The sequence below is a fragment of the Lissotriton vulgaris genome, chromosome 7, assembly GCF_964263255.1.
Source record: "Lissotriton vulgaris chromosome 7, aLisVul1.2, whole genome shotgun sequence".
NCBI lineage: Eukaryota > Metazoa > Chordata > Amphibia > Caudata > Salamandridae > Lissotriton > Lissotriton vulgaris.
Window position 1 is genome coordinate 1648394012 of NC_141695.1, and position 24375 is coordinate 1648418386.

The following is a 24375-nucleotide window of genomic DNA, read 5'->3' on the forward strand; positions in this document are numbered from 1 at the left end:
GCCCCTCAACATTTCAAACTGTGACTTAACAGTCATTGCATTGGGGGTCAACCTGTACAACGAGAAGTCACATATAAAGTTTACTTCCAGCAGAAAAATGACTTCACTTCAACTTCATATGACTCCTTTGGATCTATGACATATCTAAACCACAAATATTGACCTACAGCAATATTGAGCATCTAAATATAGATGTTAAAAATATTATCTCCCTGTATTTATCAAATTAAGTACAATAATATAAAAAAATATAGTTTTACACTTCTATTGTAATATTTTAACTTATAACATTATTATATAAGTTACATATTCATAATCATATTTCAAACTTCATATAAATCTATACTTATATAAACAAACATATATGTATATGTGTATGTTTATGTTCGCATATATAGTGTAACACTATTATTAAAAATATTATCATTGATATTTTCTATTTCTTAGTTTGCTAATACTTACATAATTATCACCTAAATAATTAATAATAAATTATCAATTCATTGTTAACTAATTGTTGCGTAATAACTCAGCGAGGTGTACCTAACTCGCTGAGTTCTTCTCAGCCAAAATCCTAAAAAATCATAACGACTTTCCCCAACACCTATCCCCCAACCGACCTCCCAGCTGGGCCCATCGACCCAGACGCCCCAACCTGGACAGGGGACTAACACCGCCCTTCTGGCCGTAACAGAGGAGACAAGGTCCATTCTGGATGCAGGAGGTTCAGTGGCAGTGATCCTCCTGGACCTGAGCGCCACCTTCAACACGGTGGACCACACCATCCTTCTTCACCGCCTCCGAAAAACGGGCATTTCAGAGACCGCTCTGGCATGGCTAAAATCATTCTTGGAACACAGGACCTTCCAAGTGGCCGACAGCCACGGTCACTCTAAATCTCTCCCCCGAACTGTGGAGTCCCTCAGGGCTCCTCCCTGAGCCCCACACTTTTTAATGTTTACATGGCCCCTTTGGACGACATCGCCTCCCCATTCGGCATAAAGGTGGTCATGTACTCCGACGACACACAACTAGTCGTCTCCATCAACCAGGCCGATCAATCAATGGAGAACCCAGTCTCCTGCCTGCACAACATATCTATATGGATGGGCGACTCCAGGCTCAAACTCAACGGAGAGAAATCCGAAATCATGCTTCTAGGCGACCCAAACAAACTCCCCCAAACTCTTGCCTGGCCAGCTAGCATGGGCACTACCCCATACCAAAACAAGAAATCAAAAGCCTGGGCTTTTGGCTAGACCAGGATCTCAGCTTCAGAGCCCAAGCAAGAAAGACAGCCGGCACCTGCTTTGGGCTCATGCGGGCAGCCCGTAAGATCCTTCCGCTTATTCCCCCCCAGTCTAGGAAAATTCTGATTCAGGGCCTTATCTTATCAAGGTTAGACTACGGGAAACGCCCTATACCTAGGCGCACCTGTAGCTGTCATAAAAAAACTTCAGCACGCCCAGAACGCCGCAGCAAGACTACTGACAGGAACGAAATCTAGATGCTCAGCCAGACCCTCCCTCAAGGCGCTTCACTGGCTTCCCATCCAAGAACGCATCTCCTTCAAAGCCCTGTGCATCTCCCATAAAATCTTACAAGGCAACGGTCCACCAATACTGAGACCCCTCATCAAGCCACACAAATCAACCCGACAGCTCAGGTCGGACACCCTGTTTCTGACGAGCGTACCCAGAATAAGGAAAGCTCGCACTGGCGACCGCCGCTTTTCTTATAACGCTCCCAAGCTTTGGAACAGCCTCCCCCTCAACATCCACAAAGAAAACAATCTCCTCTCATTCCTCAGACTGCTGAAAACCTGGTTGTTCCCCCAATAATCCATCCCCAGGAGTACTGTCAAGCTTTTACGTTAGCGCTGGAACGCCCGAGGGTAGCTACGCGCTGTAGGAATCCTAAATCAAATCAAATCAAATAAATAATATCCCACCCTATACCCCTACAAACCCAACAACCCACACCTAAAATCTAACTTAAAAAATATAATTACACTAGTGCATTTAAAGTTTTGTAGATGTTATAGTATGCAAGAGACGTGTGCCTGTAGCTCATCAGGCTTCAAATAAAATGTGTATTTATTCTATCTATTAATATGATCTCAGAAATGTTATGCCTTATCTCTATCATACCTTACAAGATAAATGGATGAATTGATTGGCTGTGTTTCCGGAATGTGCTAGTTTGCATTCGCATTCAAATCAAATTTTGTTTATAGAGCATGCAAAAAGCACCCATTTTTTTTGTACTGTAAACGGTTTATAGAGCAAAGCATAAAACTGAAATTAACGACTAAAAAATATACATATTTATAACTACACAATTTACAAAATGTTTCAATTAAACAATTAACAATAAATCAAATAATTATTAATCAATTGCGTAATTAACTTCCCAAACCCAACAACCTGCACATAAAATATAAGAAAAGAATGTACACTATTTACATACTTATCCATTAAATAATTATCATTGATTAAAAATATTTATTCATTATACTTAACTTCCCACCCTGTACCCCTGCAAACTTCACAACCTGCTATGACACTATAAGTTACTATTAACATTTACATTAAAATTTTAAATAACATAAAATTACAAACTACATTTTAAAAACATTAACAGCAATCATACAAACTATGTATAATATGTGAAGTTATATAAAGATAATTAAAAAGCAACATTTTTCGCAACTATCTTATTAAACACGATATTAACAACACAAATACTTTTGAAAACAATACAGGCCATGATGTTCAAGAATTTAACAGTAAAGTGGAGGAAGCTAACCTTCGTGTTGTGCCTCATGTTGAGTGGACTCTTCGAAATGGTTCCAGCAGAGTCATTTTACTGTCAAATGACACAGATGTTATTATTGTGCTACTTAGATTTGTTGCAATGTTCATAAGTCAAGGATTGTCAAAGTTATGAATAGATTATGGAACAAGCGAGAAAAGACACTTTATCCCACTTCATATTCTGTACAAGAAATTTGACCTAGAGATGCTCAGTGTTCTTAGCAAGGCACATACTCTTACGGGTGATGGCATATGAGCAAAATCGGAACAAAGCTTTGAGCGTAACCGCTGAACCTGTTAATTTTCTAAAAGGATTTGCTGAGACAGAAGAAGAATGTGACTTTAAAGATGTAGAAAAATACCTTGTGCGTGACTGGAAAACGAGTTCTGACTGTCACATATTTGACGATCTTCGGTACAGGGAGATCAACCCAGCTAAGGGACCTCCCACTGACGTCATAATCTGTGCACGGACACATTAAATGAGCGTTATACTTGATCAGAAGATGTGTAAATGTTTGGATCATGCATATGTATCGAAATTTGTGAACTTGGTTGGGAATATATTGATGGGGTGCTAAAACCTATAACATTTCTAAAGCTTTTACGGACAGAACTTACACGTACATGTACTTTCAAAACCAGTGCTACAAAAAGATTGTCCTGTCGATATGCTCTTCTCCAATGATCAACATTCAGCAAATGTACAACGAGTGATTGCCGATACAAATAAAGTGAACTGTGAAAATGTGTCTGAAACTGGAGTGATGAATTTTTTTTCCATATGCAGATCATAAACATTGGTTGGTGTATACATAAAAATTTCAAAAAACATTATTATTTGTCTTATTTCTAGATATGTCTCTTCTGCCTCTATTATAGCTGTCATTTTAGAAAATGGTGCAAGCGTTGCTCTGAGGTGTTACTTTCTGTCTCTATAAGACTACTTGACCTCCAAAACCTATGTTTTGACACCGAAATGAAGTATATAAATTTCAGGGTTCCTGAAATATTACATCATCACTGCAACATATCCACCGTTTTTTTTAAATGCCGTCCAGGAAAATTTGGCCCAGATTAGCAATGTCTACCCAAGCTAAATTACTTCACCAATGATACAAAAACACAAATGAAAATCTCTGGAGAACAATTTTTTTTACAGATGCATATCAAGGGGCCAGGACTGTATAATCTAGGAGAACCAAATCCGACATTTCCCGATATAAAAAGGCATATGGACCTATAACGTCAATTGCCACTTTCTTCCATGGCCTTTCAACCCCTTTCAACAAACATAACAGGCCACGACACACCCAAGCTGTTTTTTATCACTATTGCCACACACTTGACATCCACTCACCCATCTCTCAATCTTGGCATCCATCCCCAGTCTCCCAAAAATATTCATTGATCTTCTTCCTCGTACCTGATATGCCACAATGTCATTTGTATTTCAAATCAAGAAATGTCTTCCTTAAATTGATAGAAAGCACTGCATTGTCACAACGGTTCCTGCCATATGAACTTCTGGGAATTTTTACAGTAAGGCAAATGCAATGCGGAGGGTACTGAAAATTAATATTTTGAACTTGATGGGAGAAATTCTACTATAACTAGCTAGTACATATGTTCAACCTAGCACCTTACACACCATCTCATCAATATATTCCTTGACATGGTAAGACTCCACCTGGTGGAGTAGTCCCTGCTGGAAGAAGACTCCTGTTGGAAAGAGACAATTTACTCTAAGGACTCTTGACTCCTGCTATTACACAGGAACTGGAACTGCTCTCCGGGGCTCAAGTGCTTGGCCACCTGTTTGTCTGCATCAGGGAAACAAAATAAAGACAGGCTCTGGATTCTTAAAGGAGCCTACTAACCATAGACTGCTGGACCTTTTAGGAGACCTGGCTGTAGAGAGACGTATGTATAAGCCTGACCTGAGGAGCCAGGGGATAGAGGACCGACCAGAAGGAACTCTCCCAACAGTTGGAGAAAAGTGAGACTAAGGGGCCGATTAAGACTTTGGCCGTTTTAGTGCCAGCTCGCTCTAGTGGTGGTTCAGAAATCGCCACCAAGGTAACTGCATCCCGCCCATCGTATTATGACTTTATCGCGTGGCTGATGGTTTGTGGGCGGCGGAGTCATGGCGTCAGTACGCTTCGGCTCTGGTAATGAGCCTGAAGCCATTTCTGGCCATGCGACCCTGCCTCAAGCCATTCGGGTGCACTGCTTCCTTGTATTAAGTCATGCAAGAGAAACAGTGCGCGCACCCAATCTCAAGGTATTGGAGGTCAAAATATGAGCACCAGTTACATTTGCCCTGGAGGCAGTTTTTTTCCCTCATAACCTGTTTTTCCGCTGACTCTGGCATGCTGGTGTGTCCACCAGGAAAAGGTGGGTGGAAAAGCAGGTCATAACTTGGAGGACGGGGAAAATGCCTGCAGCGCCTCCATGGGCCACCTCTGCCTCTCCCGCCACCACTGCAGGAGCTCGGATATCGGCGGTTTGGAGTAATTGTTCCTGCTTACTTCATAATCTGGTGGTCTGACCGCCAAGAACGGGGGTGGTCAGAGTGCCGAAAAGCGACCGCGGTTCCCTTACTGCTGAAGTTGTAATCAAGCCCTAAGTCATTTTTTCCACCAGTGGAGGGCTGGGACAAAGTGCTTAGGGTTGCCCAGGAAGGTTGTATCCTATACAGCAGAAAACAAAAATGGTACTGAACTTCTAGCTGCTGTCAAACCAGGTTCAGCAGAACCATGCAGGTAAGGTACCATTGCCTCATTGGAGCCATGCCTGGCTACAGCTTCTAGCCTTGCCTAACTCAATTATTTTGACTTCCAAAAAAATGGCTTAAGGTGACGGTAACACCTTGAAACGTGGCCTTGCGGCCAGTATGTCTAACCCTTGAACCACCCTTGGTGGCCACGCATTTCAACTTTGTTTTACTTGAAGCTTTTGGTGCCTAAGGCAACAGCTGTACCAGGCGCTCAATAATGACTTATCCAATTTTGTTGGAACCTGCTACGGCTTGTGATCTTGCTTCTCTTGAAGATTTTGGCTGTCATTTCAGAGAATGTTTGTTTTTGGCTTAAAACTCTAAAAGTTCCCATGGCTGGTTCACCTTATTCAATTTTAATTATATATGTGTCTTTTTGTTCATTAAAGTTTTCTGTGTTTTCCTAAATTGATTTGGGGATATGATTTTCTTTTCTTGACTTTACAATTATTAATACTAACCTAACACAGATTTCTCTAGGGTTGTTTGCTTCTTGTGCCACAACTGCCTTGAGTTGAGCAGAGATTGTCTCAGAACTGTATCTGGATCTAACCAGATTATGTACATTAAGTTTATGGGGGGTCACTCTCTCTAAAATTAAAAAAAAAAAAATTCTGATGGCCAGTAAGGAATATTATTGGCCGAATAGGAATGCAGGGGCAACTGAAACAGAGGCCCAAACTGAGCCCTGTCATAATTATAGCTGTGGCATATGCTGCAAACCAAATCTAACATAATAGTGGCCATTAATGGTAAATCTGTGGCCCTGGCATGATGGTGTTCATCCTTGGTACATTGTGGATATACATCACCTAATTCTTAATCCTCCTGTCATAGTGTTACCCAACCGTGATATTTTGTGGTTGTTCTTGACATAATAATGGCTGTCCTTGTCTTGGACCAGTGAGTTATTCCCTGGTAACAGTTACTCACCACAGGCATTATTGTGCAAAGTCAACTGTACCAAGCACTTGAATTTCCTGCTGGAAAGTCACCATGGAGACTCATTTTGTTTGTGATAGCACGTCTCCTTTATGTGTTCCACCACTGCCTTTTCCTGCTTTGAATTCTGCTGAACGTTGAGACAGACTGGGCCCTTGTCCTAATAGCCTCATATTGGGCCAGGAGAGTATGGTACCCAGAGAACCTGTGCATGACCACGTGCCCTCTGATTTATCTCCCACTTTGGGAAGACCCACTGTCTGCAACCTACACCTCCATGCATGATGTTTGAGCATTGACGGTTAAATGCATTCACAGTCCTGTCCACAGTAGTTGATATTTTCTTTACAGCCTGACTCCCTTCGAAAAAGTCCATGTACGCTGGGTGAAATGTACTGCCTGGTGTGGTGCCCATGCCACCTACCCCTGCAAGCCAAACTTTCAGAAAGGTTGCTTCTTTTATCATTGGTGCAATATGTCCTTGCAATGTGCATTGTTAATTTTGTATCTATCCTTAATGTATTTCTTCATTTGCCTGATAATCCCCCTCTGTTAAATCACAGTGTGTTTTATCAAAGGTCTGATTCTTGTTTTCCCCGAAGCTATTCCTCATTCCTCTATGGGACTTGAACTTAGTTTTGACTTTTCTTATATCCACTCCTTTTAAGACCATGGGCAGCTGCCCACTGCGTCTACTGATGTTCAGAATAATCTTCCTAATTCCCATCTCCTCTGCGCATCGCATGGTTGAACTGCAGGTGCTCTTGGTGCAACAGCTCTTCGCCACCTCCTTTCCAGAAAGGTTAGTGCTGAGGACCCTAGCAGCTCTCTTTTCCAAAGTTGTTATGCCTATCCACATTTGCCTCTCTAACACCCTGCCAAAGTTTTTCCCTCCACCACGTCCTTCAAAGGGGCAGTAGAGGCTGCATTGGCTAGACTCTAGAATGACATTTTGCCTGTTTATTGACCACTCAAGGGACCATCATGTGGATGACAACATGTGGGCGACAGAAATTGCTGTTTTGGCCAAGAATTGACTTCCTAGAGGATGGAGGGCTGATTTCAGAAGGTCCGAACCTGCTACCATGGCATTGGCAAGCAGGGTACGGTTGCTGGACACCTGCAAGACTGCTGTGTTGATGTTGGTGCACACATTCACAAAACACTGCTGCCTTGACAGCCACTTCTGACAGAAGCGTCATTTGACCTGCTCCGTTATGCAAGTCTTTCTGGTTGAAGTCCACCCCACAGACCCTCCAAACTTGTGGAGGTACTGCTATGGTATCCATTCTTAAGGTGAGGAATCCACAGTGAGAAGTATCTAAAGAACAAGTTATTTTCCTTCAGAAGTGTTCTTTCTGGTGGATATTGAATCTAACTGCAGATTCCTCACTTCTCTGCTGCCCCCTCGTTCTGTAGAGAGGATTTTTGAACATCATAATAAGGTTCCAAGTCCGGTTTTGGCACACTGTCACCAGCAATTATTTTCATAGTGCTCCATATTTGGGGACAGGAAATTTTAAGAAACTGACTTCCACGCGTTAGGGTGCAGCTAATATGCTTCTTTGCACTAACTCCTCCGAGGCAGAACGGATCCGCATTTTGCCACCCAACGATGAGCTGGAGCAAATCTGAGAAAATTCCAAGAATCCAGCTTGGTGCCTGGTAATATTCTTAAGCCAAGAAATCTGCAATTAGATCGTGTCCACCAGAAAGAGCATTACCAAACATAAGTAACATGTTCTTCTAATTTCATTGACCACACACAGTTGCCTGTTCTAGTTTTTTTATAGTGCTTTTGTCAGTCTGCATCTAACAGATAAAGCGCGACCGAAAGAGAATTAAATAGATTACCCCAGCACTTAAAATTGCAATATATAAAATATACATTTTTTGAGGGCTAAATGAAACGTGTATTGAGCCACTCAGCACAGTATCTTTTAGATAAAAGGAACATTTGCTCAACTCATACAGACTGTCCATACTGCAATGTAATGCCGAGCAATCTATTGTTGAAAATAGCTGTCCTGTTTCTTTGCTATAGCTATGTGTATTGAGGAGCAGCTGGCAGGGAACAATAGCAGCATGGAGTGCTCTCCTGAGAGCGCCCGTCAGTTGGGGGGAGGAGCACCTGGGCGTGCTCACTGTGAGCGTTGCCTCAACAGTAGTAAAGTAGTCCATCAGGTGTTGCAATGCATAGGGGGCGGAATGATACACCAAAAAACAGTAACATAAGGTGAGAGAGTGTTTTCACCCCAACCCAAAGCCTCCTGTATGTATATTTTTAATAATGAGTAACAATAAATATTGAAATGTAAAGTATGTCAGACTGGAGAGAGATCTAAAAAAAAAGTACTTTGCTGGTGCTAGCAGGAAAACCAAATACATGCCCAGAAGAAAATAGGTTCTGGAAACAGGAAATGTTTCTGTAAAGTACTTTACCCAACACGGAATTCCTAAAGGAGTATTTATTGTGAGGTAGGAACCCCATCAGTACAGCTCCTGGTACACGTCCTCTCTCTCCTTCTGCCCAGTTGCGCTGTCTGTTCTGCACAATCCAGAACGTTGGACACAGCAGTTGGACCTGAAGGATATTTACAAAAGTAAACACCCGCACATAAAATATAATGAAATGTACTTAAAGAGAGAGACAATGCCTATTTACAGTGTCTTGTACAATTAAATAAAATGAACAATAAAACACATCAGTTTCCGATTTTGAAATACCTATAACTACTGTTTGACTGTCAATTTGTTATTCGTTGTATTGTAACTCTCCCCTTTGAGCTGATGCGAATTTTGTTTAATGTTCTCTGTCTCGACAGGTATCATGGCCATTCTGTTTTCCGGCATTGTGATGTCCCACTACACACATCACAACCTCTCTCCTGTGACCCAGATCCTGATGCAGCAAACGCTGCGATCAGTGGCATTCATGTGCGGTATGTATCATGGCCAAGTTTGAACGAAGGAGCGCAATGGTCGTAGAAACCTCATGCTCACAATCTATTTAATTTAAAGTGCCTTGGAAAAATATGGTAGCCCTTCGCAGTTCAGTTACTGGGCTGATTGTCTCTTTAGCCTCTTTGCCAAATGTGATACCACTGTCAGTGGACATTTTTAAAGATGTGAGTCTAGAGCTGCTGAAAGGGCTTGGATGTGTACCATACACGGGGTGTCACCGCAATGGGAAATATTGTTTGTCCACTAATCACACAAGCTATTCATGTGATGCCAATGTCATCTGAGAATGCTTCACAACTCAACGTGTTCATTTACTGTATTTCTTACGCCTTTGTGTTATTGTGCCATTCTGTAAACAGAGTTTGTATTTTTAAGTACTCCAGAAGGCGTTGCATATGAAGGCAGTTATTTGTGTAGAGATACTGGAAACACAACATGGTTTGTTCACAAGGGTTTTGTTTGATCATACTAAGATTTGCTAGGAATGTGACTGTGATGTTTAAGGACAAGGCACCGAGATCATGGTCGTTCTGACAGAAGACAACTGTACAGAGAAAATCTGTCAAAGCTATTTGCATTTCATATTCCGTAGATTGGATGTTTTCGTTCTCGATGGAATGTTCACAAGCCAAAGACAATTGCCCAGATGCATCAACCTTTTTAGGAAGTGCAAACGATGCGATTCGCATAAATCGGCCTTTTGCACTTCCTAAATTGGTTACTGGGATGCATCAAGCATTTTTTGGAAATCGCTTTTTTTGCGAGTTCCAAAAAAATGCGATTGCTGTTAAGGAATCGCACATTTGCGATTCCTTAACAGCAATGCATCATCCCCAAAACATTTGCGATTTCCAAAATTGCAAATGCAAATTACCACGAAGTTGAACTTCGTGGTAATTTGCAAAAATGTTTAAAAACGCATGAAAATGCATTTTTTAAACGTGTACGTTACAGGCACACATGTCCTTAGGACATGTGTGTATGTAAGTCACATGTAAAAGTGCATTTCATGAGTGCAGGGGGGGGTCCTTTGGACCCCCCTCTCCACCCTTGAAAGGCTTTGATGCATTCCGAAATGAAATTGCGAATTCGCAATTCCCATTCATTCCTATGGGCATTTCAGCCCATAGGAATGAATGGGAATATCGGATTCGCTATTTGGAACTCGCAATTTTATTGGAATTCGGTAAAAATTGCGATTTTTACCGAATTCCAATAAAATAGAGAATTTAATGATGCATTGCCATTTGCGAATCCTTAATTGCGATTCCTTACTTTTCGCAATTAAGGAATCGCAAATGACAACGTTGATGCATCTAGGGGAATAAGATTAATGTTGCCCCACACCTTTTGCCAATGACTTGGCTTCTTGGCACTGCTTAATGTTAACCTCTGCAGTTGTTGAATTACTTTTTTTAAGAAGCAGGGTTGTAATGTTAACGTTAGTCATGCATCTCTGTTTCAGGTAGTTGCTGTGTCTGTTCTGGGAGTGCAAGGTGGAAACTATTGTGGATTAGAGAGTAGGTGTTTGGTCCAATGACTTTTGTATGTGATTTTACTTATCATGTTTGTAACTTGAAGGACAGAGCAAATCCTTTTTCAGTTCACGGTAAAGAAACTAAAGTGGATTCCAAGTGGATTCCACTTATTTTGAGGTTGTTCTCATAACAGTTAAACCAGCTTTATGTCTGGAAGGGCAACAGAAAGGAGCAGCATGCCCCATGCGGTCATCCTTCAAGCATGTTTACGTTGATACGGTGCGAAGGCTGGACTGCCACTTCCTGTGTTTGCAAGCATCATCAGTGCTACTTATGTTTTACTCATAGTACTGAATTACCCTAATTCGCGAACAAGAACTAACGTAGCAATGAAATAGGTGGAAGCTTTTGTGGAAGCCATCTATTTTTATCTTATCTTTGCTCGAAGCTCCTTCTATCTGCCTTCTGGGTCAATGGCTCAACATAGTAAAGTGAATTCCCAACATATTGTATGCTATGTTGTGGAAAATCAGTTTCAGGGCAGCAGCACATTGCACTGAGAAAGGAAATATTTAATATGAAGATGTGTACCACTCAATCCCGCCCTGACATTTTACAGAATTATTTTTCAATTGTCCTGTAGCAGGGGTGGTGTATCACTGTCTCAGTGATCTTCTCTTGCGGTAGCCTCATTACAGAGTTGAAACACCTATTTCTATATTGTATATTATGTATTTGTTTGCAAGTCTACCATAGATGTAATGGTTGTTTCTTGATCATGGCTCGGATTTAGCCAGTCACAGGAACTGCTTGTGAATTCTCAGGTAGACCCTCCAGTCAGTCACCAAGTTTTTATCACACTTCTAGCCTTTGTTGGATGCAATTTTAGCACTTATCTAAAGAAGACCGCACCATTGTATTTGAGCTTTATTTGTTCTTGTTGTACAAAGCTCTGGTGTCTTCTTGGAATGTAATCCCAATGAAGGAAACCGGAATAGGGTGGAGGCATGTGAAGCTTATCTTCTTTTAGCCCATGCATTGCTATTACCTATCTAAATGGTCTTAGTTCAAATTCCTGAACACTGAATAGTAGAATTTGTCTGTTGTCGCAAGTGCAAGTACAGAACTGTTGAACAACGTGTACTTTGCTGAAAACATATTTTAGATATATGGATTTAATTAGTATGGTGTATGGCAAGTCAGTGACATTTCTAAATTAAAGTCTAATGGGGGTGTTAGGGTCCGTAAGAAACTTCACCTGGGCAGAAGTGGGATGATAGGTAAATGTCCTGTTTAAAGACCTGCTTCCAGAAATAAGGTCAAAGATTGTACACAGAGTTCTGGACAAAAGAAGTAGGTAACTGTAAAACCCATGACAGTGGTACAGAATGTTATTAAATGTAAGGGAAAAAAATGCTTTAATCAAAGTGGGTTATGGTTGGAGTATTGCATTACCTGTCAAGGGTCTTCCAGGGTTTTGGCAAAGGATGATTAGCTGTAAGATATGGGGATAAAGGACACAAACATTGATGAGGAGAGATAGTCTCAATATATATAAAAATATTGTATGGAGTTTTATTAAATGTAGAGACCTTATCATACTTGGAAAAAAAGAGCTTAGTATCGGGCAATGCGGTTGAAAAGCACTGGAAGTTTAAAAACCATGCAGTATGGCTGGCTGGGACAGGACATCACCTACTATGTTTAGAAAACTTGCCGGCATATGGCAACCTCGAATTTCAAGACTGGTGTTTCAGATTTGGGAAAAGTATGTTTAAAAAGTAATCAGTAGCATTGGTAGATGCAGACGCACAGTTTTTTCCAAAGTTGTCATTGTACTCCTTGTCTGAAACGGTGAAGGCAAGTAAAATTACTAGACCATCCCAAACAGGATGTAGGAAATAGTGCTGTGTTATTCTGTTAGTCAGTTCCTTTGCTAATAATGTACTCTTATAATGAATTTGTTTCTTGCTGGAGCTGAGAAAATGTACGTGTGCATTTGCCATGTGTGACTGTTCAGCTTTTATAGAAAGGTTAAACCAAGAGATTTTTTTCTACTTTTAGCCGTGACAAGGGCAGTCCCAAAAAGTGATCTTTTAAGTTGCAGGATGTGTTTCTCATAGTTATAGCTGCACTGGCAGGTATGGGAGTCAGGGCTAAACTGCAGCATAGATGCTTTAGGACTTCCGTAGGTGCTCCAACGCAAACATCTTCTGTGGCATCTTTTTGATAAGTTTTGAGTTTCCACTGATGTTACGGTGTTTTGCTTTTGCACTTGGTAATGCGTGACTGGTCTTTTCACTCTAGCAATATACCTGTACACAGTTATGGTCTTTCCCGTCTTCTTTTTAAATCTATTTTAGCAAATTGACGTGTTAATGGTAAAGTATTCTTTTATGAGGGTTAGCCTTTCTGAACGCAAACCATCATAAAAACTTGGTTAAAGCACTGGAAAATGTGCCTCGACATCAGACATCAGTACTGAAGACTGGCCCTCATCACCATTGCTGGGTTTAGTTGAACAATCAGGTTTTCGGGCACTTCTATTTTTATGTATTTATTTTGGATTTGTTTTTGCAGTTTTATATCGCATACACCAGGGCATTGGATCACATTACAAGAGAATGGAAGATTGTAACGAAAGACTATCGAGCATTAGAAACTGTAGGGACATAATTACAGTCAGGTTAGTGCAGTGCAGCTTAGGTTATGTAGATTTGAACCGTCATTAACCAAAATGCCTTTGGAATATGAGGGATTTGCATTCCACTTAAAGGTAGCACGACCCGGGGTCATGTGTAGAGCTGGATTTTTTGTTCCAGATTCTTGTTGCTCTGCCAAAGTAGGATAGTTTCATACATCGCTCTTGCGTGAAAGTGAATGGCTCAACGAGGACGGTTTTTAAATTCCTTTGCCTCTATTGGGCAGATGAGTTTATCAGTTTATCAGACATGTAGGCAGGTGTGGACATATATAGGTGTGAGTGAAACATGCAATCTTATATTGTGCTCTTGAATCAATGAGGAGCTATTGAATTGTTGAAAGGACAATGGAGGTGTAGTCATGTCTCTTGTACCCAGAAACAAATCAGGTGGCCATGTGAAGCACAGCTCGAAGGGCAGACAACTAAATTGATGAGAGACCAGGGACAGGAGCATTTTGTAGCCCAATTTGAGGATAACTCTGGCCTACACTAGAGACTTTAAGTTTCTAACAGGATTGAAATGCCTGATGTCCAACATTAGCTATGTGTTCATGGACATAGCAGAGATTTGTCTTCATAGTTAAAGTGGATTTTTGGAGATGAATCTCTGGTGTTGGCATTATTCACAATGTCATGTTTGATGTCTAGGTGAGAACATCAGTCAGTCCAAGCTTGGACAAGAAGGCCGGATTTATTTTATGAGATCTGATGGAATTGGTGGGGTTTAGTTTTAGATGTTGCTTTGACATCCACTCATGGATTTGTGGACCTGGGTGTTGGCGGGTAGGTATTGCATGTTGGTAATAGTGTATACCACAGTCTTAAAAATGTAATCCCTTTGGGACATGATCATGTCCCTAAGGGATTACATTTTTATTCAGCAGTCTATTTGGTGTCCTGTCCCTTTGAAAGAGTAGGACCCCTCTCTTTTCTTTTGCCCTATAGTGTAGAACAGACATTTCGAGGATCTCTCCTAGTGGTGTCACATAGAGTTAAAGAAGATCAGGGACAGATTAGAGATCTGTGGAAACCCTTGTGAGAGGCTAACCATGCTAGAAACTGAGATCTCTATTTTAACTACATGAGAGGATTTCACTAAATAGGACAAGAACCAAATAGAACTGTTCCTCAATGCCCATTAGTTCCTTCAAGACCAACGGTGCAATTCAAATGATGACAAATGAACAGAGTATCCTAGTTCCATTTACTTTCTGCTTCCTGGGGTAGACGGAGGATTGAGGCCTATCTTAAGGCTGAGGCGTAGGACAGGTTTTAAATACCGGCACTGGACCAAGTTCTGTTGCCACAGGACCCAGTGGGCTTTATTTTCATGCTCTCATCCTGCTGTCCCACATGTATTCAGGAAAGTTATGCAAGTGCTTGAGGTCATCGTCAGCATGTTGGTGATAGACAGAATGTCCTTTATGAAAGGACCATCTTAGCAGATGGTGTAGGTCCACCTGCATTCGACTGTTTAGTTTCTTTCCACTCTGTGATTTTCTATCAACAAACCACAGTCTCTCCTTCAACTTGTAGGGCTGATTCCCTTCATAGGGGCCACCCTGTATACAGTGTCAGAGATGGCATTTCCACTGCAGCATTGAGTGCAGGACATTATTGCTGAGATCCCTATGTTTCCGGCATGGTTGGTTCTGAAGCTTATCGGTCCTTTGGCCATGGAATTACTGTTTATGCCTCATGCTTGTTGCTACGTGTGGGCTCTGCAGTGGAACGTTTGGCTCTAGTGGACCCAACGCTGGTGGTTCCTGTCACACAATATCCATGTCTTGATGAAGTAGCCGAGGATCTTCATTGATTAATGCCAATCTGGTGTGCAGAAAACTGTTTCTTGCCCCTTCCTCACAGTTGTGACAGATGCATCATCTCTGAGCTGTGGCTGTCACCTTGATGATATGGAGATTCTAGGGCTCTGGTCTTTGATGTAGCAGCAGCATTACATCAGTCTTCTAGACCTGTATGCCAGTCTTCTAAGCCTCAAAGCTCTGTAATCAAGGACATATCTGTTCAGATCCTGACAGACATGGCCATGTTCTATTGCAGAAGCATGGATATGTTCGGGTCTCTATTCTCTGTATGAAAAGCCTCAGTTTGGTTTTGGCTGCCCCCTCTTGGGATTTTCTTGACGGTCAGTGACCTGATGATTTCCGTTAGCATTAGGGCAGACAAACTTGCAGGCATTGTCTGGTTCAGGGCATTTTTGCTGGGAGGGGCATGGCCATGATAGATCTGTTTCCTACGTTGATAACAAAGATTGTTTTTCCTTTTGTGTCTTGGGGTTTAGAGGTTCTGAAGTTTTCTCTGGAACATTCTCTCCTTGTGGTGGAATTTTGGGCCTTCTCTGAGCATTCCTTCTGCTGGCCCTGATCCTGTGGATCCTGAAGAAATTCAACATGGACAGTTTTCAGCTATTGCTGATATCTCCACATTGGGCCTGCATTGTCTGGTATTCCAATTTGATGAAACAGAGCATATGCCCTCCACTTCAGTTCCCTCTTTTAGAGAATCCATAGCTACAATAGAAAAGCAGGGTCCTGCACTCAAACCTTTGCACTATATGCCGCCATGCGTGGAGATTGTGCCGATTTGCTTTGTGGATTCGATTTGTTACCAGAAGTTATGAATGTGATCTTGGTGGCTCGCTGCCCTATTACCAAATCTGTCCATTTGGGTTATCAAACTGAGCTTGTGGCCTTGTGCAAGAACGGACACATTGATCCGCTTCTGGCTAAATTATCGGATGTACTCCTGTTTTTTTTATTTGTAAACTTTTTTTATTGGATTTTTCATATTCAAACAGGTTATACACCTTACAGCAATATCAACAGTTATTTAGCATTTAGAGTGTTGCATTACCCTTACAGAATATTCACAACAAAGTGATTAATTGTCCAGGTGTGCGTTATATACATAAAAATGTATGCTTAGCGAAAGTGAGCCTTGTGATAGACTGCTTGATTCTTGGGTCTGATTGGTGCGCCCTTACTGATCTTACGTTAGGCCAAAAGCAATCAATTTGTTCAAACTAACTGGGGAGAACTACTCGGGAATCGGATGTACTCCTGTTTGTTCTGTTTTTGGTCCAGCAAAGTCTTTCTGTGGGCACTGTTAGCCTCTCTAAATCCAGTGGTGTGGAAAAAATGGTGATAAACTTACATCAGCATGCAGGAGTGGCGGCTTTGTGTCATCACATTAGGAGGCCGTGCAGAGTGAATGAATATTCCAAAGGTGTCACCTTCCTCCAATGGGGTTCTATAACAGTTTTTCAATCCAATTTAGTGCCTGTGAGGATTCAAAAGGTGACGAATCTGTGATTACATGTGAGTATTGACCAGAAAGTGTTATTGAAGGGAAGAAATCTTTTCTTCTGCTAGGCAACATGGTGTAGTGGTGGTTCAAAGATAATAAAATCCAAGCAATCCAAGATTAGGTGAAGAGGTGTTTAATAGAGCATCCACCTTCTTGAAGATCAGCAGTGTAACTGAGAAGTGGCTGATCTTCAAGTTGTAAGAAAACAAACACATTCAAAGAGATACAAGCCATGCATAGAACACAGTACAAGAAATATTATACATAGAATGAACCAGGAGAATTCCACAGGGAATTCTCAAGTAATAAACATTCTGTCAATAACATAATACTACACATCCCCTCCCTTTATAAAATGAAAGAAAAGAAAAGAAACAACTAAAACTTATCTATACAATACAAAATCATCAAATTTTTTAGGTATACGTTTCTGTCTTTTCGAAGAACATTGTACATCAGAAGAATAAAACTTAGTTGTGAACATGCAGAAGAAGCAACGTTAGAATCATTAACTATATGATCATTTACCTCAGAAGTTGTTCCTTTTTCTAAGACATCATCACTTGAATAATCAGGATCCAAAGACAAGCGATTTTGTAAAAATAGATGGATCAACTTTAGCAATTTTTGAAATATTCCACCAGGATCCGTTATCCAAGAGAACAGAAGTCTTACCAATCTTACATATAATAAAAAAATCTGAAAATTTGGATTCACCTTTTTTAACAAAATAGGTAATTTTATTTTAACCATATCACCTACATGTAGTTTTGGCTTAATTGGTGAAGTAACAACCTTATTTGAAGAAACAAGCATTCTGTTTAGCCCTTCTATAAATGGTTCCCATATCAATTTTTGAGTTAACTTTTTCCAGCCAAGAAAGAGAAATTTCTTGCTGAGGATTCCTGCTTTTAAACAACAGAAAAGGCGAAAATTTTGTAGAAGAATGTGGAGTACACAAATAAGACCAAACTAAATTCGCTACATGAGCCTTAACATCAATGTGAGATTTAAAAGCTAATTGTATACCCTCAACTAAAATCCTATTAAATCTTTCCACAAGACCATTCATATTTGGAGAATATAAAGCAGGTTTGATATGCTTAATGTTAGTCTTTGTGATAAAAGCATCAAACAAATATGAAGTGAACTGTGTTCCGTTATCAGACACCAGAGAATCAATTTGTGTTAACCATTTATACTCTACCCATTTAGAGAAATAGTCAATAGCAACAATAATGTATACTTTACATGACTCAATACCTTCATAAGGGCCCAAAATATCAATCGCTATTTTTCTCCATGGAACATCAGGAATCTCAACTTTTACCAAATTCGAATGTAGAGGTTTCAGAACGTTATCCGAATAAGCACACAAAGAACACTTCTTGACAAAATGAATAATGTGATCATCCATATAAGGCCACCAAAAGATGTCCCTTACTTTTTTGATAGTGCTGGACTGACCTAAATGACCTAGATGAGCAATAGAAATAATCTTTTGTCTAATAGACATTGGAGGAACAAAACAATCACCTTTTAAAATTAAACTATCATTACAAACCAAATCATCTCTTACTTTCCAAAACACAGCAAGTTCCTTAGAAAGATTTTTCTCAATAGGCCAACCATCCACAATGTATTTACACACCAAAATGAGATCTTCATCCAAATCCATAGCTTTAGACCACTCATCTTTTGTAGTTAGATCTGACATAGAAAGAACAACATCATCAACTGATGCTACCACACATTCATCAAAACCTTCAGAATGATTAACAAAATTAACATCAGGCAATAACCTGGAGAAACAGTCAGCTCTCGTATTCTGTGACCCCGGAATGTAAATAATCTCAAAATTATATTCATAAAGTTTTGCAAGAATGCGCACCAACCTCGAAGATGCTTTTCCAACACCACTCTTGGATAACAAAGAAATTAAAGGCTTATGATCAGTCTTTATTTTAAAATACTTTCCCCATAAATAGGTCTTAAAGTGTTCAACTGCCCAGGAACAACCTAACGCCTCTCTTTCAATCGTGGAATATTTAGATTCAGCTGCTGACAATGGCCTTGATGCAAAAGCAATAGGTACTTCTTTATCACCCTTAATTTGGCTCAAAACTGCACCCAAACCAGAATCACTTGCATCTACAGTAATCACATTTGATGCATTAGGCGAAAAAGGAGAAAGAGGTTTACAATCAACTATGCCAGATTTAACAGCAGACACAGCTCGAGAATGTTCATTAGTCCACAAAAACTTACATCCTTTTTTAAGAAGCAATCTTAAAGGTAAAACAATATCAGAAACATTTTGAACAAACCTAGAGTAATATTCACACAGACCTAAAAAAGATTTAAGCTGATCTTTGTCTTTAGGCTCATTCATATGTTTGATAGAAGAAAGAAGATCATTCTTTGGAAAAATACCTTGTGAATTGATCATATGTCCTAAATATTCAACTTCAGATGCAAAAAACTTGCATTTATCAAATCGAATACTCATACCTCTATCATCTAAAATAGATAGTACTTAGTCAAGAGTTCCTGGTGTTTTTCAATAGAATCTGAAAACACCAAAATATCCTCTTGAAATGCAATTACATTTTTAGTGTTTCTAAATAGTGAATTCATCAGTTTTTGAAACACTGAGGCTGCAGATGAAAGTCCAAAAGGCATCCTAATATATCTGAATGTACCATCAGGAGTAATAAAAGTTGTGATGTTTCTAGAATCTTCTGTCAATTCCACCTGATGGTACGCAGACTTAAGGTCTATACTACTGAAAATTTTTGCCCCATCTAATTCAGCTAATAAATCTTGTATTTTAGGTAACGGATGACACTCCATAACAATTTGTTTGTTAACAGACCTCAAATCCGTGCACATCCTAAGCTCACCATTTTAAAAAAAAAAATAAAACTATGGGAGAAACCCATTCAGATGCATTTACAGACTCAATAACACCTTCTTTCCATAATTTAATAATCATTTCAGATAACCCCCCCTAACAGATAATGGAACATTTCTTAATTTATGTTTAGAAGGTACTACATTTTTTTTTAACACAATTTTGTGTGAAAATCCTTTAACTTTTCCAAGTTCTTTCTTAAACACATTACCATGTTTGTTAATAATGTTTGACACAAGACTATCATTTTCTTTGCTTTCAACACTATTAACATGCAAATCTTCCACAAAACATACTTGTACTTTTGCATTGGGATGCAATGTAATATCAAACTTTCCTTGGTGTTTTTAACCTAACACTTGTAAACCATCAACAGCAGCATAAACCTTGCAGCAAATGATTTTTTGTTTAAAAGCAATGTCAGAAACAAAATAACCCATCATTTGAATTTCTTTACCACCGAATCCAAAAACACGAATATTATTAGGAGTCAAAGGTTTGTTATCCCAAGATTTATAAAAGAAAGAATCAGAAATAATTGTATAAGGAGACCCGGAGTCAGCCATAACTTCAATATCCCTACCTTCTACTGAAATGGTACACATAGGAGGAATATATGGTTTAGAGTCAATGTCATCATCGTTAGTAACTACTTGTCCTAATCTATGAACTTCTGTAACAGCAAGAATCTCATTCTCAAAAGAAAGTTCTGTAGAAGTTTCCTCTTGAGCTTCTAAATCAGAAAGAACTGCTACTCTCCTATTGGATAGACAATAGGTACCAAAATGACCTATCTTTTTACACTTAAAACATTCTCTCCCTCTAGCTGGGCATTGTTTGAATTGAAAAGAATGCGTTCTTGAACCACAAAGATTGCAAAATAGCTTCCTAAAATTGGTTTGTGATTTTACATTACCTTGAACAGTAGGGGACATTGTATCACTGCCTAACCTGCCGTGAGGGAAACGGCCAACGCGATCAGCTAACTTACCCCTGCTTTGCTTCACAACCGCGCCGTGAGGGAAACGGCCAGCGCTCATACCGCCATCCACCGCCATCCACCCGGTGCAGCAGCAGCTGGGGAACTACATCACGCAGCTGCCCCGGGGGTGGACGCGGCGGCGTGACGACGGACACGCGCCAGGAGGCGCTTCATTAGCAGGGAGCGCCGAAGCGCTCTGGGGACATTGTATCACTGCCTAACCTGCCGTGAGGGAAACGGCCAACGCGATCAGCTAACTTACCCCTGCTTTGCTTCACAACCGCGCCGTGAGGGAAACGGCCAGCGCTCATACCGCCATCCACCGCCATCCACCCGGCGCAGCAGCAGCTGGGGAACTACATCACCCAGCTGCCCCGGGGGTGGACGCGGCGGCGTGACGACGGACACGCGCCAGGAGGCGCTTCATTAGCAGGGAACGCCTCTCGCACCCGCGAGTCGCGCGCGGGAGAAGCCCGGGAAAAGGGCGGGCCGTCTGTGGCCGTCCGGGAACGACGAGGGACGGGACGGGCCACCCCCCTAAGATCTGCTCAAAAGTACGTACTACACTCAGGCACTAACATGGGTGATTTCACTGATACTATTACTCATATTGACATATCATCCCAGGGCGCTGATACCTCCGTCTCTCTAATCACATCCTTTGAAACTTTGATCGAGACTGCTTTTAATGAAATAGTAGAGACAGAGAGGAGGTTCTCTATGGGCTCTTTCGCCACTAACAACATACCGAGCGCTACCAATTGTGTAAACGGGAATACACATATCATCCCTGAGGTTACTGTGGTTAAGTCTTTACAACCGTCTGTTAATGTGCCCATTGTTGTGGAAGACGAAAATACTGTCACCTACATAGCTGCAGATTCGGCCCCTTTAACAACTGCTGCTGTTAGCCTACAGTCGGTACCTTTATTAACACTGTCGGTACCGTTACAAGTAGAAACTATCCAAATTAGTACAACTGTTCCCCAGGGTGATGCTATCACTTTGGATATCACAGACTCCAGTAATAACAAATTGGGAGGGGAAAAAAGAAAAAGAGGCACTACCAAACAAAGCGCCAATAAAAGGAAACAACCTTTATTGAATAAAAGTCAGCCCACCCCCCAAAGCCTGTGGAACAAACAAAAATCCATGGGGGCGGTATCTGTTCCTATGGATGACAAAGACCCAGTTGATATAGATAGCATTTCCCCTTCACTTATCACTCAGCCCAGTGGCAATGGTAATACTATATGGACCCAAACAACATTAATGGGAGATAACTTCAATCTCTCCAAACAAAATGGGAACCTTATAGATACTATAGTGGACACTATTTTTAATCGATTGGAAAACCTTATGATCAAACAGTTTAATAATGTTTTTAAAAGACTGGACAGACTAGACAATCTGGTCAAAAACGATGTAGCCAAAAGGAAGGGGTCTATTATTCAGGATCAAATTAGAGCTGATCGTTTACTAAAAGACCTTGAAACTCTAAGCAGCACTTTGTCACTAAAAACACAGGACACTTGTATTATATTGGATAAGGGTACGAATAACTCGGGAACATCACCATCATCTTCTAACGTACCACCTACTATCCAACCCCGATCTGTTAATACAGGGACTAAGTGTGCAAAAACTAGTAAAGTTACTAAAACTATCCCAACCCCTGCACCTAGGAAAACCACCCCGCCGGTAACTAGTAATAAAAATACCATCAGTAAGGGTGACGGCCTTACCCAACCCATCACAGCAGCAACCTCAGCTGTGGATAACAATAAAGGTGCTGATCAAGCTGGGTCTAATAGGCCTCGCAAACATGAAGGGCGCGTTTTACCCCTACACTTGCCACCGGATGCATGTCCGTTTGTCCTGGTTCTGGCAGGAGTACCGGTGCTGAGGGAGGATCAGGGGGAAACATGGGTACAACTACGAAATAAGTGCATAGACTGGCTAACCAAACACAAGGGGGTTGGATATGACATATCAAGAGAAATCATATCGGTTCGCAGGGTGCCCTGGATCGGACCATTACCTAAAGATAAGGACGGCGATTGCATAGTTCTCAACTTTAAAAATCCAGGCACCGTAAGGCATTTGCTCAACATAAATGGTAACTGTTCGGCCATTTCTACGGTTGCTACTATGCTACCTTTAAGTTATTTCTACAGACAACCCCCTATGCATTTTCAACCACCTTTTTTGCAATTCCATCCACCATCTAGGTATTTTCAGCCACCTGCTATGCAATTCCAGCCAGTAGCTTACCCTTTTAACACATACAATAGATTTGCACCTTTGTCAGGTTTGGATATGTTAGATTGACCCTCTTCAACAAAGCAAGTTGACCCAGCTGTTCCATCACCAATTTTGATGACCGGAAATCAGGATGCCTCGCGTTCCTTGGCAGGGACTCCTGGAAGAGGCCAGTCTATGAACAATAATCATGTGGATTCTGTCCTCTCTCTTGTAAGTTGGAATATAGCGGGTCTTAATTCCAAACTGAAAATTAAAGAATGGTTGGAGTGGGTCAACAATAATTGTGACATCTTGTTGCTTCAAGAGACTTGGTGTATAGCTAACCCCACAGTGGAGGGCTTTTGTTGTCATAACTTAAAGGCCTCCGCCTCATCTATGGGACGCCCCAGTGGGGGGCTATCAATTTGGTCTAAGATAAAACCCGGGGTACAAACCAAACAGATCCCAACACCAGGCAAATGTTTTATGGCTGTGAAATACATTAACAGGATGATTTTATGTATAATTAATTTTTATAATAACGATTTTGTTAACCATCCCAATGGAAACTTTTTGTCTTTATTTAACTTTATTGATGACATCGTGGAGGGGAGAAAGTATGGGTCTTTTGACGGCATCTGTATTGGTGGTGATTTTAATGCTCACATGTTCCGCACTAGTGTCCCATGTCGCAATGGTGAAGAGCTTAAGAATCTATTAGCATCCCGTAACCTAGTTAATTCTATGGAAATTGCTGGAACTGATGATGAAAACACATCTGCACCAACTTACATAGGTCAAGGCTGTGCTTCCACGATAGATTATATATTTCTTTGTTCTTCCCTGTGTGATATTATCCAAAAAGCTGAGGTCATCTGCTCTGCATATAGTGACCATTACCCACTTAGAATACATTTGGACAACCCTCAATCCATAAAGGCTGCTCTGAGAACTGAGAATGGGCCACAGAATCTGGTACTGTCTACCGATAGGCTAAAACTAATATGGAAAGGGGTGGATAATAAAGCTATCCTGGCTAAGGTAATTAAAAAGCATCCTCTGATAATAGAGACTTGCCTGTCGCTTGATAGTACTGGCGAAGTATTAACTGTTGCTTTCAGTAATCTATGTGGGGCTATTAAAAGGGAATCTTCCAAACCATCTAGGCCCAATATAGATCATAGTCCCCGCTGGTTTGACTCCGCGTGCTCAAAGGCCAACAGGG

General features: G+C 40.9%; 1 protein-coding gene across 1 annotated transcript in view; it reads left to right on the forward strand.

The window, feature by feature from the left end:
* The window catches only part of SLC9A8 (solute carrier family 9 member A8), a 431266-nt gene that overhangs the window by 342919 nt on the left and 63972 nt on the right, over positions 1-24375 (forward strand). The window contains exon 11 of the mRNA XM_086932630.1: positions 9363-9479. Within this exon, the coding sequence (XP_086788756.1) occupies positions 9363-9479 (117 nt within the window). The remainder of the gene's footprint in view (positions 1-9362; positions 9480-24375) is intronic.